Below are 15,896 nucleotides of genomic sequence, written 5' to 3'. Positions count from 1 at the left end.
TCAGGATGTGGGACATAACATCCAACTCCAAAGTTGGGAAAAATTATGGAAAGTTGATATAAAATTCACAGATTGCATACTATTAAGAAATTATTCCTGATGTTTAGTTGGAGTCTCCTTTCATGTAACTTGAATCCATTGGTTTGGGGCTATCCTCCAGAGCAGGAGAAAACAAGCTTGCTACAGTCCCCATGTGACAGCCCTTGAGGCTAAACATACCCAAGTCCCTCAACTGTTCCTCATCAGGCATGGTTTCCAGACCCTTGATCATCTTGGTCACTCTCCTCTGCACACGTCCCAGCTTGTCAATATCCTGCTTAAATTGTGGCGCCCAGAACTGAACACAGTATTCCAGGTGTGGTTTCACCAAGGCAGAATAGAGCAGGACTATTACTTCCCCCAATACTTCTGTTGATTCAGCCTAGGATAGCACTAGCGGTTTTTTGCTGCTGCATCACACTGTTGACTCATGCTAAGCTTGTGGTCTACTAAGACCCTTAGTTTCTTTTCACGTGTATTACTGGCAAGCCAGGTGCTCCCCCATCTTATATTGGTGCAGCTGGTTCTTCCTGCTGTACATCCTTACATTTGTACTACTGAAATTCATTTTGCTACTTCTAGGGTCAGATTCTGGTTTTTTGCCAGGGTGTACTCTGGGCGCAGAAATGTTGCCATGGAAACAGTAATGTCATCCGTAGTAAGCAAGCAATAATACTACCAAATGAAAGGCTGAATGAAGCTTGTTCAACTTAGTATATTCAGTGCTCTGACACATGCAATCCAAAAACGTGTGTTTTCATATGCACCTATTTCTGATGCTTTATTTCTCGGATTATTTTTGAAATGTCTGTATGTTGACTTCAAGGGAGACACAGAGCACATCCGAAATGCAGAAAAGGAGACAGGATAGAGGAACGTCCCATCTAATTGATGGGGGGGGGGGAACGCTTATTCCTCTCCTCCCGCCCGGAGCCCGTTACGCTGAAAACTCTGCAGCAAAGGAGGTGGAGTCAGAGGAAAGAGGAAGAAGTGTGTGGGGGGGGGGCGTTATAAATGCCGGCGCCGACCCTCCTCCCCGGAGGGGTCACGGCAGCTCAAGGCTCCCTTCCCCAACCCGGCTCTTCCCTTCAGCTGAGGTACCTCCTGCCTCTCCCCCTTCGCCCTCCCCTTTTCTACCTGCTGAGGATGTGATGTCAGGGCCTCATTATCCTAATGTATGCTGATCTCATGGGCGCCGCAGCCAATGGGGCCGCGCGGCTCTCCCCACCTGCTAGGAAGAGAATTCCATCATTCTTGGAATTCTTCCCTGGGCCAGCAGCGCACGGCGGCGCGGGCTTCCTCGCGCGGCTGCTGACTCGGCAAAGGCGCGCATTGTTTGGGGAGCAGCCGCTCGCTCGCTCGCTCGCCTGCCCGCTCGCCCAATCAGCAAGCAGGGAGCTCTCTCCGGCCGGAGCCCGCGCAGCCCAGCTTGGCTGCCGGGAGTCGCAAGCGGCGCTTGGAGCCGCCGCCGCCGCCGGGAGCACGCTGGTCTCCGCCCCCCTCCTGGCCCGGCTCAGCTCGGCTCTGCACTGCAGGGGGGAAGCGACCCAGCAGCGCGGAGCTCGTGCAAACTGGTGAGTGAGGCGACGGAGCTCTGCGCTTGCTGCAGCTCGCCGAGCCCGCTTCACCCGGCGCGCTTGGTGGGGCGGCGCGGGGCTGGGCGAGGGGGGGGGGAGCTTTGCTGGAGGGAGATGTGCGGGCAGGCAGGCAAGCAGGCGAGGCGAGGCGCACGGCCCCCTGGAGGAGGAGGCGCCGGCGGCGCCGGCATGGAGCTGGTGGCCGGAGCCGCTCCATGCCTCCCTCAAAGCAGGCCGGGTGCTTTTGCAGAAAGTTGTGTCTAGACTTGCCACATGCCCTGCACACTCTGTCTTCGCGCGTGACTGGCTGCTTTTTTGTTTGTTTGTCTGTTTGGTGGGATAACGCGCTAGAGCTGAACTCAAACCCCGAGGAGGAGGTGCGAAGAGGCTTTCTTTAGCTCTCGTGTTTTCCTCCCAGAATGCGCCCAGAATGTTTGCAATGTTAAAAATGCATGTGCAAAAGAGCGCGGGGGGTGGGGTGGGGGAGGTCGAGTGGCGCTATCCAGATTTGCACGCTGCATTAAAAAGCAAACAGACCCCGGTTTCTTTTTTCTTTCTTTTTTTAAGCCGGCGCTAACTTGCCCCTAACTTAACACTAGTCCAAATGCAGCCGAATTCTTTGCTCCACAGAACAAACCCTGCAGGCGACTCTTCCTTTTGCCTGATCGAGGCAGCGCTCCTTGCTGTGTTTGTGGAGAGGAGATCCTGCCGCGTGCGGTGAGCTCTCCCTCGCCAAGGCTCTTGCAAGATGCCTCACCCAGCTTCTTGCTGTCTCCCAGTATTTGTTTCGCGTGAGCACGTTTAACCCAACAGACGTTTTAGGACCGGCGACTTGCTGGGTGGATCACAGAAGTAGGTGATCCCCAGTCAACTGACTGAGGGGTTGGTCAAAGAGTCCCAGGAAGGAGACAGAAGCAACGAGGGGCAAGAAAAGCCTGATCTTCTAAATATTGCAGTGGCTGTGATTTTGTCCTTGAGTTGTTTTGTAGGCTGTTACCTGATGGCACATCCACCGGGTTGCTCTTACTTTGTGGGCCTGTTTGGACTATCCAGCTCCATTCTGGCTTCTGTTGCTTCATGGGCTCTTTGAGGTGCAGTTTGGCTGCTTCCTTTTCTTATTTGTTCCATGTATATGGCCTTACGCTGAGGAGAATCAGCCAAATTGCATTGCAGTAGTATCCTAGAAGTTTTATGTCCTCTTTGCAATGCATGAAGGAAAAGGTGTCAGGTTCTCGTTCCATGAGAATAGGACTGTTGGTTCTACCTCCACCCCAGTGAGTGCCATCTGCATTGTTGCTGAACACGCCTTCTTCTCTGACAGTTGTGATGCAACTTGGATTTGAAATTCTGGACGCCTCCAGCTTGTGGCATTGGGAGCTTCTTAAAGCAAAAGATCACCTGAGTTCAGAGTCTGTGAGAGACAGCGTCCAAAGATGCATGTGAAGGAATGTAAGGATGGTAAAAAAAACAACTCATGGAGAAGTTTAAAAAGACAAGCAAGGAAATGTTATCTAATTTGTCTTACCTTCTAGAAATCTTAGTTTGATGGGAGGAGCATGAGGTGATTCTAGTGTCATATCAAAACTTTCTCTCTGTGTTTTCTCACACAAAGCAGTACTCCTCCAACAGGGTGAACTGGCACTATGATGGTATGTTATGTCCTAAGGAAAGAAAACTGAACTAACTGGCCTGGTTTCAAAACTGAATCAGTGTAGGATTTATTTTTTTCCAGGGCAGTTTACAATTGCAGTTTAGTTTACAATTATGAGGTAGGAGTGGAAGGGCCGCAAGATTCTGCCTTCCAGCTCTTTGTACTGACACACATTATGCTGTAACCAATATTTCTGGTAGGTGAGCCCATTTTAACAGAAGAATGGAAGCAGAGCAATGGCTCCCACCACAAATACAATTCCTTTTTCCTGTGGTAGTAATGAAGAATGACAATTCTGGTCCAAAAGCACGCTTTTCACGTTGAAAGAACCATAAAGCCTTAAAATCCACTTTGCTGCCCTGAGGGTAGAATCTTTCATGGTCAAACATCATTCATTTATATCCAAATTAGACTATAATTTGGAGACAGTTGGAGAGTAGGTGAGACCAAGACGCACCATTCTGGAAGCTCTTGCGAGATGAGTCTTACTTTTGTGGAGGTTTCTGTATGCATTTTGTGGAACATCTTCCACAATATTAAATTCATGCTCTTACCTGAATTTCTTTTATTCTTAGACTATGGCATTATTATGTGTAAAGTATTTGTTGAAGTGGCTGAAACCTATCCTGTTTCTAGTTTCTAAATAATTGCATTTCCAAGGAGCTCAAGGCAGCAGATATGGTTCTCCTGCTTCCAGTCTCACAACAACCCTGAGAGTTAGTAACCAGCCCAAGGCCACCTCTCCTCATAGCTGATTTGAATTTGAGTCTCCTTACTATGGGTTAAACCACAGAGCCTAGGGCTTGCCAATCAGAAGATCGGCGGTTCAAATCCCTGTGACGGGGTGAGCTCCCGTTGCTCGGTCCCTGTTCCTGCAGTTCGAAAGCACATAAAAGTGCAAGTAGATAAATAGGTACTGCTCCGGCGGGAAGGTAAACGGTGTTTCTGTGTGCTGCTCTGGTTCGCCAGAAGTGGCTTAGTCATGCTGGCCACATGACTCGGAAGCTGTCTGAGGACAAATGCCGGCTCCCTCAGCCTATAGAGCGAGATGAGCGCGCAACCCCAGAGTCGGTCACGCCTGGACCTAATGGTCATGGGTCCCTTTACCTTTACCTTTTACTTCTAGGTGGATACTTTAACTCAGGCTTCCCTAATCATGTCCCCTCCAGATGTTTTGAATTACAATTCCCACCATCTCTGACCATTTGACAAGGTTGAGAATTGTAGTCCAGAACATCTGAAGGATGCTAGGTCTGGAAGTCTGCTTCTTAATCACTGCAGCACACTGGCCTCATGTAAAATTATCTGTATGCAGTCATGACACATGATACATGAGCAATGCTAATTTTTATAGCTTTTGAGCACGTGTAGACTTGTGACATTTCTTTTGGGATAAAAGAGTAGAATGATGTGGGGTTATTCTTTTAAAAACAGAAGGGGTATTCCCTTAATGCCTTATTGGAAATTCCAAGAAATACATGTCAAGTTGATGTGGCAAAAAGAGAGCCTCCTAAAATGCTCTTTCAGGCATTTTAAACTGTGTAGAATCAATATTTGGAGGAGGGATTGGTTTCACAAAAGGAATCCTCACCCTTGACCTCAACCCAGTGACTGACTGTGTTGTGCAGAGCCGATCAATGCATCTGCATGTTGTGTGCATGGCACATCTGTGCTTCGAGCCTGCTGAGCTGATCCACATGTGGAGATTGACCCTAAAGCCATGTACAGACCGGTAGAAGCAGCAGTAGTCTAGGTACTCATGGTCTATATTAGAAAGCTGTCACTGACCACAAATGAGTCAACTCATCGTCCATCTCTGCAGGTTGCCAGATTTATAGGTCTGAAGGTCTGTAGCAGGGCTAACAAGACTATGAATGAGAGCCAACGTGTTGCATTTGGTTACATTTGCCTAGGTGAGGTTAAGTTGCTATAATAGGGCCAAATCTGTTTGCTCCATGGAACTATACTGCTGTGTATCATATTTGTTGTTTCTGCCATCTTTGTTGCAATAGTTGTCTTTATAATTTTTGAAATTTTTGAGACAGGGATTTTTGTGTGCTCCCAGAAGTGCTGGGAATTGACTTCAAATTCCTAGCACCAGCCTAGAAAATTGGGTTACCTGGGACATCCAGAGCTATTGTTTGGATTGTTAAATGTGCTTTATTCGTGTGCTGCATACCAACAGTGATTTGTTTGCTGCAGTGCTCTTGGAACTGAGTTGGCTTATTAAAAGATCAAACAAAGGGTTCCCATGATCATCTTATCCATTCCATTTAATGAAAACAATCATTAGGTATTCACAGTAGTTCCTACAACCTGAACACTGAAGCGTCCCCTCTCCTTGCCTGTTTTAGGGAGGAGTGTAAAGACACCTGCAATGCAGTTCGGAAGCTGTGACTACAAAATGAATTTTCCAACAGAGCCATTTTCGGCAACCAACAAGGCATGTGGTGGGTCAGTGGTTCAACTTCCACCCTTGAAGGTAGTTGCCAGGAAGTAATATTTCCACAGTTACATCTCTTTTTTTACAGTCTTGTTTGGGCATGTTTAAGTCTTAGGGGCCTATGGTTGCTGGCTCTGTTCTAGATCAGAACTTTCTAGTGGAAGTTGAAGAATTGCATTGCTCCTAGCTTGTAGATGAGAATGACTCTAGATTGCACAGGTATCTCTTCAGTTACTCGGTGAGGACGGTTAGTCATTCAATCCCAACCCATGATAAATGGCGTTGTGATCACCCAGAAGAAACTGTTACACATTGCACTATGATTTGGTTGCAGAGGAACTAATTAAAAACAGAGATTTGAAATACATGCAGATATTTCGTCTTAATGAATTCTTGCTCTCCGCTTGTCAAAGAAGTCCCTGCTTTACTATTTTCTGTAGCAATGAGATGTTTTTCTCACTTTATTTTTCACGTTTCAGAAAGTTACAAAATATTTCTCTTTTTATTCAGGATCCTGCCAGGAATGGAGACTCCACTGGATGTTTTGTCAAGAGCAGCATCCCTTGTGCATGCTGATGATGAAAAACGTAAGCCTAAAGTTGAACTTTTGTCTTCGTCTTAAGGTTTGGTACGGTAGACATTGTGCATCCATGCTGTTGACTTACATGACTGTAAAGGTAAAGGACCCCTGACAGTTAAGTCCAGTCACGAACGACTCTGGGGTTGCGGCGCTCATCTCGCTTTACTGGCTGAGGGAGCCGACGTTTGTTCGCAGACAGTTTTTCCGGGTCATGTGGCCAGCATGACTAAGCCGCTTCTGGCAAAACCAGAGCAGCACACGGAATACATGACGGTAAAAGTAAAGGTAAAGATAAAGGGACCCCTGAACGTTAGGTCCAGTCGTGGATGACTCTGGGGTTGCGGTGCTCACCTCGCTTTACTGGCCAAGGGAGCCGGTGTACAGCTTCCGGGTCATGTGGCCAGCATGACTAAGCCGCTTCTGGCGAACCAGAGCAGCACACGGAAACGCCATTTACCTTCCCGCCGGGGCGGTACCTATTTATCTACTTGCACTTTGTGCTTTCGAACTGCTAGGTTGGCAGGAGCAGGGACCAAGCCACAGGAGCTCACCTGGTCGCGGGGATTTGAACCTCTGACCTTTTGATCGGCAAGCTGTAGGCTCTGTGGTTTAACCCACAGCGCCACCCACATCCCTCTATATGACTGTAGTTCATGTATAAAATGCACAGATTGAAAGATGTTAAATAAATTATTTTGGTGTGAATGAAACAAATATCCTAGTTGGTTTCTAAATAGATTCTCACTTTGCTCATTGTGTTGCCTTTCTTGTGTGTAGGACAGAAACCTTTGTGGACATTTCAATGATTAAAAAAAGACTTGAAAGCTAGAGGGGAAAATTTCCTTTTCCTAAATGTAGATTGGGGAGATACAGTGCAAATGAAATAGAGTATATGGGTTATATTGTCTGGATGAAGCAGCAGGCGTTGGCCTCCTCTTGCAATCCCACATTAAGACTTTCTTGGCCTGCCCATAATTGGTTAAGATTAAGTTTCAGAGAATCATAGAGTTGGAAGGGACCTTGAGGGTCATCTAGTACAACCCTCTGCCATGCAGGTATAGTTTCCCTAACATGGGGCTTAAATCCACAACCCTGAGATTAAGAGTCTTGTGCTCTGCCTAATGAGCTATCGGTCAGAGTAAGTTTGTGTTAAACCAATTTGTTTACTAAGGAAATCCCCGAAATATGTGATCTTACATTGAAGCAAATGCTTACTACAGTGGTACCTCGGGTTACAGATGCTTCAGGTTACAGATGCTTCAGGTTATAGACTCCGCTAACCCAGAAATATTACCTCGGGTTAAGAACTTTTGCTTCAGGATGAGAACGGAAATCGAGCAGCAGCAGCAGCGCGGTGGCAGCGGGAGGCCCCATTAGCTAAAGTGGTACCTCAGGTTAAGAACAGTTTCAGGTTAAGAACGGACCTCTTGAACGAATTAAGTTCTTAACCTGAGGTACCACTGTATTACATAATTTGAGTGAAGTGTTGAGTCACTGAAAGCAAGCAGGAAAATGGCTCATTTCCCATTGGTGGGCAGCGAGTTGCTTAGTGTGGAGATCTTCATTTGTTCTAGGAGGCATTCACCCTGAAAAACTGTATTATTACAGGCTTCCTTAAGGGTTGGTGAGAAAGAAAGTACTGAAGGTGTAAAATTCCACATTTAAATTATTGCAAACATTGCTGTTGACGTTGGCCTGTGTCTGTTTGCTTCTACTGTGTTCTGAGTATTGTACAAATAGTTATCAAACAATGAAGGGTGGCAGTTTGCCTGTTACATCTGCTTGGATTAGTACTGAATAAATCTGTGAATATACACAGCAGTTTATTGATTTCTCCAAACCTTTTTGGAAATTGTTCCATGCTTGGCTTTGCCTTGTATTCAACCTTTTTTTTAACATGGATAGTCTCTATTATTAATTTCAGAAACCATATGTGTAGTTTGCCAGTACTGTGTTTTCTCTCTTTCATTTCATGCCCCTCCTTGCCTGTTTGGGCTATTTATATATTTATTATTTCTATATTATTATTATTTTTATCATCATCATCATCATCATTATTATCATTATTATTATCATTATCAACATTTATACTCCTGCCTCATAACATAAGGCTCTCTGTGCAACTTGCAGTGAAGAAGAAAGAAAACAATTTGGATACAGATAAGACATAAAACAATGAATAAGAAGGACAACATAAATTCTACCCCCCACAACCCCCCCAATTAAATCACCAAAGTCAAAGCACAGATTTTAAAACTGTGAGGCCCTGATTTATTTAATGCCAGCATGCATGGTGTGCGGGTTCATGCCAACGTTTCTTTTGGTTAATGACAGAATCTTAATTTGTTAGCTTGCATGTCTACTGTTCTCTTGTCTGTTGTTCCCCATTCCTTTAAAGATGTGGACATTTCTTAATCCCTCCCAAAAGTGTGTATGTCTTTTTTCCTTTCAAAATAATTAATACTGATCTGCGAATGTTTGGGAAGGGTTTAATGGTGTATGATGCCTCATTTAAATCCCTGCCCAAATTGCTAGCATCTGTCCGATTCCTCATTATATGTGACATTGTGGCTGCAGCCATTTTTCTTCAGGGCAAGAACGTAAGAGTAGAGACCTTAGTGGGGGAAAAAACATATATCCATACTTTGTACCCCATATGAAACAAATGTAGAATTACTGTATAAAACAGGCTTTCTCAACCTCGCCCCTCCAGATGTTTTTGGCTTACAACACCCATGATCCCTAGCTAGCAGGACCAGCGGTCAGGGATGATGGGAATTGTAGTCTCAAAACATCTGGAGGGCCGAGGTTGAGGAAGCCTGGTGTAAAAGGAACACCCTCAGGAAAAGGAAAACAGATATTAGTGTATAGAACCAGAACATCTGGCTTGTAGATGCTGAACAATTACTGCTGCAGCTTGATGGGAGAGAGCACATAAGCCATCCTAATGTAATAACTTCTATTTCCCATGAATTCATATAATGTATTAAAAAGCAACAATAGTATCTTGCTATTGTTAAGATAATAAAGGGAGTGTAGCAGGGAAGGTATGAGCTAATAACAAGAAATCCAGATTGCTGGACTGACTGAAAGTTGAGACCAGTGGGTTTTGTTTTTTTTAAAAAAACTCTTCTTTACAAACTGCAAAAATGCTCATGTGTAGTCTTGTTTTGTATCCAGTTGTGTATGTTTTATCACAAGGAATGTTAAAACAGTTCACAGTTTAGAGTGCAGTTGTGCCACATCAAAGCAGATTAATTTCTAGGACTGTTCTTCAAGCTCCAGTTTTACAACATGTTCCTAAACATATTTGCTCAGAAGTATGTCCTGTTGAATTCAATGGGTTTTATTTCCAGGTAGCTGATACTAGGATTGCCTTGATGAATAGAGCTGAGGTTTGTTATACCCAAATTTGTACATGGATTATTATTTATTGTTGCATTTTCACACCAGTAGTAGTACATTGTGTTGTTAACCAGAATTCCAACAGTGTAATGCAAAGAAAAGGAAATAAAGCCATTGTTTCCCATGAATTACACTGGGAAAAGTTGCTGAATTTCTGTGGATAGGATATAACATAAGCATTCACTATTTGAAAAGTGCAATATCTATAGCATCCATTGAACCTTTTACAACTGTATTTCAAAACAAACGTGAAAAATATTTAGCCATTTCTCTCCCTTAGTGGGGAATTATACTCGGTGATTATGCTAATGAGCACCAAGCTACATTATATGTCTTAAAAAAAAGAAGCGCAAGGCAGCAAAACAGACAATTGCCCCATTTTCCAGTCTATTTAACAACTTGAAAATGTAACTGTTTCTGTAATGTGTGTCTCAGCCAAATTAAGCCATACTCTCAGCATGCCAACTTCCCTCAGTTTCTGGTAAAAGACTAACAGCTGAATAAGAGTTTAGGTAACTCACCAAATTTAATGAAACTTCTGGGCAACAGTGTTAATTTTTTGGCTTACTGTTTTTGATGTAAATTAGGATAGTGGAAAAAATTCTTTTGTCTAATCAACAAAAAATAGTTATTGGGAGTATATATATATATATATAAAGAAGTGTTAACAATAATAATACAGTCGTACGTCCGCTTATGTATCCCTCTGCTTACATAAACTTTGGGATACATAAGCGGCAAACCTGGAAGTATATTTCTGGGTTTCTGCCACGTCCATATGTGCAGAAGCACTCTTACCGCCGCACGTGTGTGCGCAGAAGCAGTCCCTCCGGTTGCGGAAACCTTGGGATCTGACTGGAGCTCCAGAATGGATCCCATCTGCAACCGGAGGTACCACTGTACTAAATACTCGTAAAACCTGCAACAAAATGTTGCAGTATTGAGTGCTCTCTGAGGATACATGTTCTATTTTTCCTTTCCTAGTTGTTTTCTATTCTCCTCTGAATAGTCAGTCAGCATTCAGTCTCCGCTGAGCATGCTCAGTCATCATTAGGCTTCTTTTTTGGGGTAGGTGTATGTGGAAGCATGTTCTTAATTATTATTTTTTGTACTTTTGCAAGTCACTAGGAATCAAAATGTTTCTTGACTATTGAAAATCTAACCAAAACTATATATTTTCTTTATGAGTGGAAAGTAGAGTGCTGCAAGAAGTAGCTGGGAAGAGTTTTAGTATTAGGAATATTGGGTAGATTCTCTTACGGTTGAATTCTCATTCCCCCCCCCCCAACTCTGTTGTTTCTGTTCCAGCTGTTCCAGTTGCAGTAAACCACAGGAAGAGAGAGGGTTCCTCCTTGTGCTCAGATCCTCCTTGTGGGTTTTCCACAGGCATTTGGTTAAACACTATGAGAGCAGAATGCTGGACTAGCTGGACCATTGACCTGGTCCAGTAGGGTTTCCCCTGTCCCCTAAAATGCTTTTGGGGTATAGTTGTTCACTCCAAACTTCCAGGATATAGTGGATTTAAAATACAAATACTGAACCTCTTCCACATACTGAAATTAAAAACAAAGCATGAGTTCTGTTGTAACACCTGATAGTTGCTGAAGTAGCTTCATCTGCATAGCACATAGCAGTTGGCGTTGCATTGCACAAGATGCAAACTGTAAAACCTGTTATGGTGGAATTACTTAACAAAGCCGTTATATTTGACTTCTAGTAAATGTTGAATTTGTATGTTGACCTCCAGTGAGGTTTTTTTAATAAAAAAAGTTAAACATCTAAAATGTAGTAGAAATGATTTTGCTGCAATGTAGTGATTAAATTCGATCTCTAATTTTGTGTTTCCTATTCCAGCAGCGAAAAATCTGAAATCTGTGATTGAGAACAAAGGCAATAATACCAGTGCACAATAAAAAACCTTATTAATAGATGTTGACCCCCTTTCCACATAGTTGCTGCTACATTTAGAAGAGAGCTCTGCTTAGAATAGAACCGTCATTTGATTTAGCAACCAGTATCTTATTTTATTCCTCAGAAGCAGTACCTATCTTAAAATAGATCCAAATTGTTAACACTTGCTTAGCACAGCTTCAGCATGATCAAATGCAGAGGTCCTGTTCAGTTCATTTTCTTACTTTATTATTGTCTTGACCTGTCTGTTAAGTAAATTTGCATGGTAGGCTCGTTCGTTTTATTTTTATGCTGCCTTTCCAAAGTTAAAAACCATGCTCAAGGCAGCTTACAATATCTAAAAAATTATATAACCACAAACATAACAAAAGTAGTCAGAAACAAAATATCAAAAAGCACACAAGCAAATTGAATAGTTTCCACATTAATCATAAGATCCAGTAATTTGATAGAAAAAATTAACAGCAACAACCCCCCCTTAAAAAACACCCCAGCCCAAGATTCATGTAGTGTTTTCCTTATCATAGTTTAAACTAGGAGCTGTTAAACCAACTGCCACCATACAGTATCTGATGTAATCATGAAAGGGTGTTCCTTTGTAACAGGAATACAAACAAAGCATAATGCAAACATGTCACTGCAAAGTTCAAGTTGATTAACGAAGCTTCATCTTAGATGTAGTGTTTGTGCAGGCAAATGGAAAACAACTTTGTTTAGGTAGATGAGGGATTTTAGGTACAGTGGTGCCTCGCAAAACGAAAATAATCCGTTCCGCGAGTCTCTTCGTCTAGCGGTTTTTTCGTCTTGTGAAGCATCCCTATTAGCGGCTTAGCAGATTAGCGCTATTAGCGGCTTAGCGGCTATTAGCGGCTTAGCGGCTTAGAAAAAGGGGGGGGGAAAGACTCGCAAGACATTTTTGTCTTGCGAAGCAAGCCCATAGGGAAATTCGTCTTGCGAAGCGCCTCGAAAAACAGAAAACCCTTTCGTCTAGCGGGTTTTTCGTCTTGCGAGGCATTCGTCTTGCGGGGCACCACTGTATCTTGGTCCCAAGGTGCCTAGGACTGTGTATGTCTGTACCAGCACCTTGGACTTGACCTGGTAGCTGATGGGCAGCGAGATCAGTCCTGTTCCTGACCTGGAAGGTTGAAGGTTAGCCAGCTACCCCTGGTTTATATATATAGACCAGGGTTTCCCAAACTTAGGTCTCTAGCTGTTTTTGGACTACAATTCCTATCATCCCTGACCACTGCTCCTGCTAGCTAGGGATGATAGGAGTTGTAGTCTAACAGCAGCTGGAGACGGAAGTTTGGGAAACCCTGAAATAGACCTTGGCTTGTAGTCTGTTTTGCAAGGGTTATATACATTGTTTATACCCTAGCCTTAACCTTATTCCCATCTCAAAGAAACTATACCAAATGAATTTGTATAGTCATGAGATAAGTATGAATTAATGAAAAAGGGTTTTTAGAAATTGCAAATAGATATTTTTATGTATATTTGGTTTGGGTATAGTACTTCTGTGTTCCTCTGTCTAGGAGGAAACTGTGGCCACCAGCAATTGCTAAATTCATTTGAACATAATTTCAAGATCCCATGACTGCTACATTATTATCATGCTCATTAAGAAGCTTCATAAAATAAATTATCTAAGCATTGCACCAAAAAATAATACAATGCTACGATAAAAAATCCACACTAATCTTAAAAATCCATTCAGCATAAAAGTCAGTTACAGTGGTACCTCTGGTAAAGAACTTAATTCGTTCCGGAGGTCTGTTCTGAACCTGAAACTGTTCTTAACCTGAAGCACCACTTTAGCTAATGGGGCCTCCTGCTGCCGCTGCACAATTTCTGTTCTCATCCTGAAGCAAAGTTCTTAACCCAAGGTACTATTTCTAGGTTAGAGGAGTCTGTAACCTGAAGCATATGTAACCTGAAGCGTATGTAACCCGAGGTACCACTGTACAAACAACTTTCATGGGTTTCTAGCACGGAGCAACACTTAATTTGTCAGCAGCAGGTAGATTCTTAATCAGATCTCTATAAATGAGAAAGCCACATCCCATTAAGGAGAATCCATTGTAGGCTGTATAGCCATCCACTTACATGCTGCATTACATGGAGATATGCTTGTGGCAGTGGTGTCTGCTGTTGTTTTGGTGCTGGAGCAGTGCTCGGACTCTAGATGCATCACTAGGTAGAAGTGTGAACCTACTTGACTTTTCCAAGGCTGTTTATGAAGTTTTGTGCTCTTGGAATTGTGAGCTGCCTTGTTCTAGGAAGTAGTACAGTACTATTTTGAGCTTGCATGAGCTGAGTTGTCTGACAGCAACAATGAGATTTTAACATCAGATAAGCCTCCATAATTCCCTTTATTTGTTTGTGCATTAGTCTGCATCCTGCTCAAGTTGCAAGTGGAATGGAATTTCTTTGCACTGTGTTTACCATTTTCCTCCACTAACCCTTCTCTTGTCAGCTGGAAATGCAGCATCAGTGCAAAAACAAGGAAGGCATGTGACCATGAGAAAAATAAGGTATAGCTGCTGTTGCACTTAAATGGATGGGATCCAGAAATCTGATACAAGAATTTTCACATGTGTACAACAACCTTTAAAAAACAACCATCTTCAAGTTGATGTGTGGCAACTAGGAAATGCCCCCAATATTTCCCAATAGTGTTCATATTCTGACATTAAGCAAACCATCTTGCAAACATGAGGCTTGTTCTAGCATGTACCTTCTGGCAACAGTGCTCTTCAGGCACACACGGAGAGAGACAGAGAGAGAGTGAGAGTTTGGATTTGATATCCCACTTTATCACTACCCTAAGGAGTCTCAAAGCGGCTAACATTCTCCTTTCCCCTCCTCCCCCACAACAAACACTCTGTGAAGTGAGTGAGGCTGAGAGACTTCAGAGAAGTGTGACTAGCCCAAGGTCACCCAGCAGCTGCATGTGGAGGAGCGGAGACGCGAACCCGGTTCCCCAGATTATGAGACTACCACTCTTAACCACTACACCACACTGATGATGGTGGATGGGAGGATGTGGCAGTGACTTGATTGTCCCTGGGATGCAGGGTTCCCCAGCATGGGCCCTCCAGAGGTTTTGGACAACAACTTCCATCACCTACCGTTGGCTACGTCATCAGCTGGTGCTGATGGGAGTTTTAGTCCAAAACACTTGGAAGGCACCAAGTTTGGAAAGTCTGAATAACAACTGAGCTTAGACAGTCCATTTTTATTGGCAGAACTTACATATTTTTTCATTCGGTATGCACATAAGTAACATTTCTGTTCCTAATTTTTTTAACTTGGGTCTTTAAAAAGTTTGAAAGAGAAAAGGCCCCCAATCAGAAATAATGTAGTGGTTACTGCATTTGCAGAGGGGCAATTGAGCTGTTTGCTTGTGTAAATGACTTCTGTGCCACTTTAGGACCATATATCTTCTCAAAGTGACTTACAGTACCCCCCTCCAACAAAATAGAAACATCAGAAATAGTCCTTTCTTATGTGCCCGAGGGTCCAGCGCCGAGGGCCTTCTGGTGGTTCCCTCGCTGCGAGAAGTGAGGTTATGGGGAACCAGGCAGAGGGCCTTCTCGGTAGTGGTGCCCGCCATGTGGAACACCCTCCCAGGCGGTGTCAAGGCAATAAACAACTACAGTGGTACCTTGCAAGATGAAATTGATTCGTTCTGTGAGTTTTTTCGTCTTGCGAAGCACGGATTTTGGAAAAGCTTCAAAAATCACCAAAGTCTTCAAAAACCTCAAAAAAGGCTACCACACCGCGTGCTATGAGTTGCTCCTCGAAGTCAAGTTGCAACTGCACCCCCTGAATGCACGCTTTTAAGAAAAAGGAAACAAACTTGCAAGACAAAGGAAACAAACTTGCAAGACGTTTTCATCTTGCGAAGCAAGCCCATAGGGAAATTTGTCTTGCGAAGCAACTCAAAAAACGAAAAACTTTCGTCTTGCGAGTTTTTCGTCTTACGAGGCATTTGTCTTGTGAGGTACCACTGTATATGACATTTAGAAGACATCTGAAGGCAGCCCTGTTTAAGGAAGTTTTTAATGTCTGATGCTGTATTGTTTTTAATTTTCGGTGGAAGTCGCACAGAGTTGCTGGGGAAACCCAGCCAGATGGGCAGGGTATAAATAATAAATAATAAATTATTATTATTATTATTATTATTATTATTATTATTATTAGGGTGAAGGCCAGTGCTTTCCCCCCTAGAAAAAAAGGTGCTGGCACTGCGTACCCATGAAGTTGTTACAGTAAGTGCCATACTTT

General features: G+C 43.4%; 1 protein-coding gene across 1 annotated transcript in view; it reads left to right on the top strand.

Moving 5' to 3' along the window:
* The first annotated feature begins 1,499 nt into the window (after positions 1-1,499).
* The window catches only part of VGLL4 (vestigial like family member 4), a 95,059-nt gene continuing 80,662 nt past the window's right edge, over positions 1,500-15,896 (top strand). Inside the window, exons 1-2 of the mRNA XM_081848505.1 lie at positions 1,500-1,613; positions 6,221-6,297. Coding sequence (XP_081704631.1) covers positions 6,234-6,297 — 64 coding nt within the window. The 5' untranslated portion in view covers positions 1,500-1,613; positions 6,221-6,233. The remainder of the gene's footprint in view (positions 1,614-6,220; positions 6,298-15,896) is intronic.

This window comes from Podarcis erhardii, assembly GCF_964252035.2.
Source record: "Podarcis erhardii genome assembly, chromosome: 2".
Taxonomy (NCBI): Eukaryota; Metazoa; Chordata; class Lepidosauria; order Squamata; family Lacertidae; genus Podarcis; species Podarcis erhardii.
The sequence above is the reverse complement of the archived record's forward strand: the minus strand, read 5'-3'. Positions and strand labels throughout refer to the sequence as shown.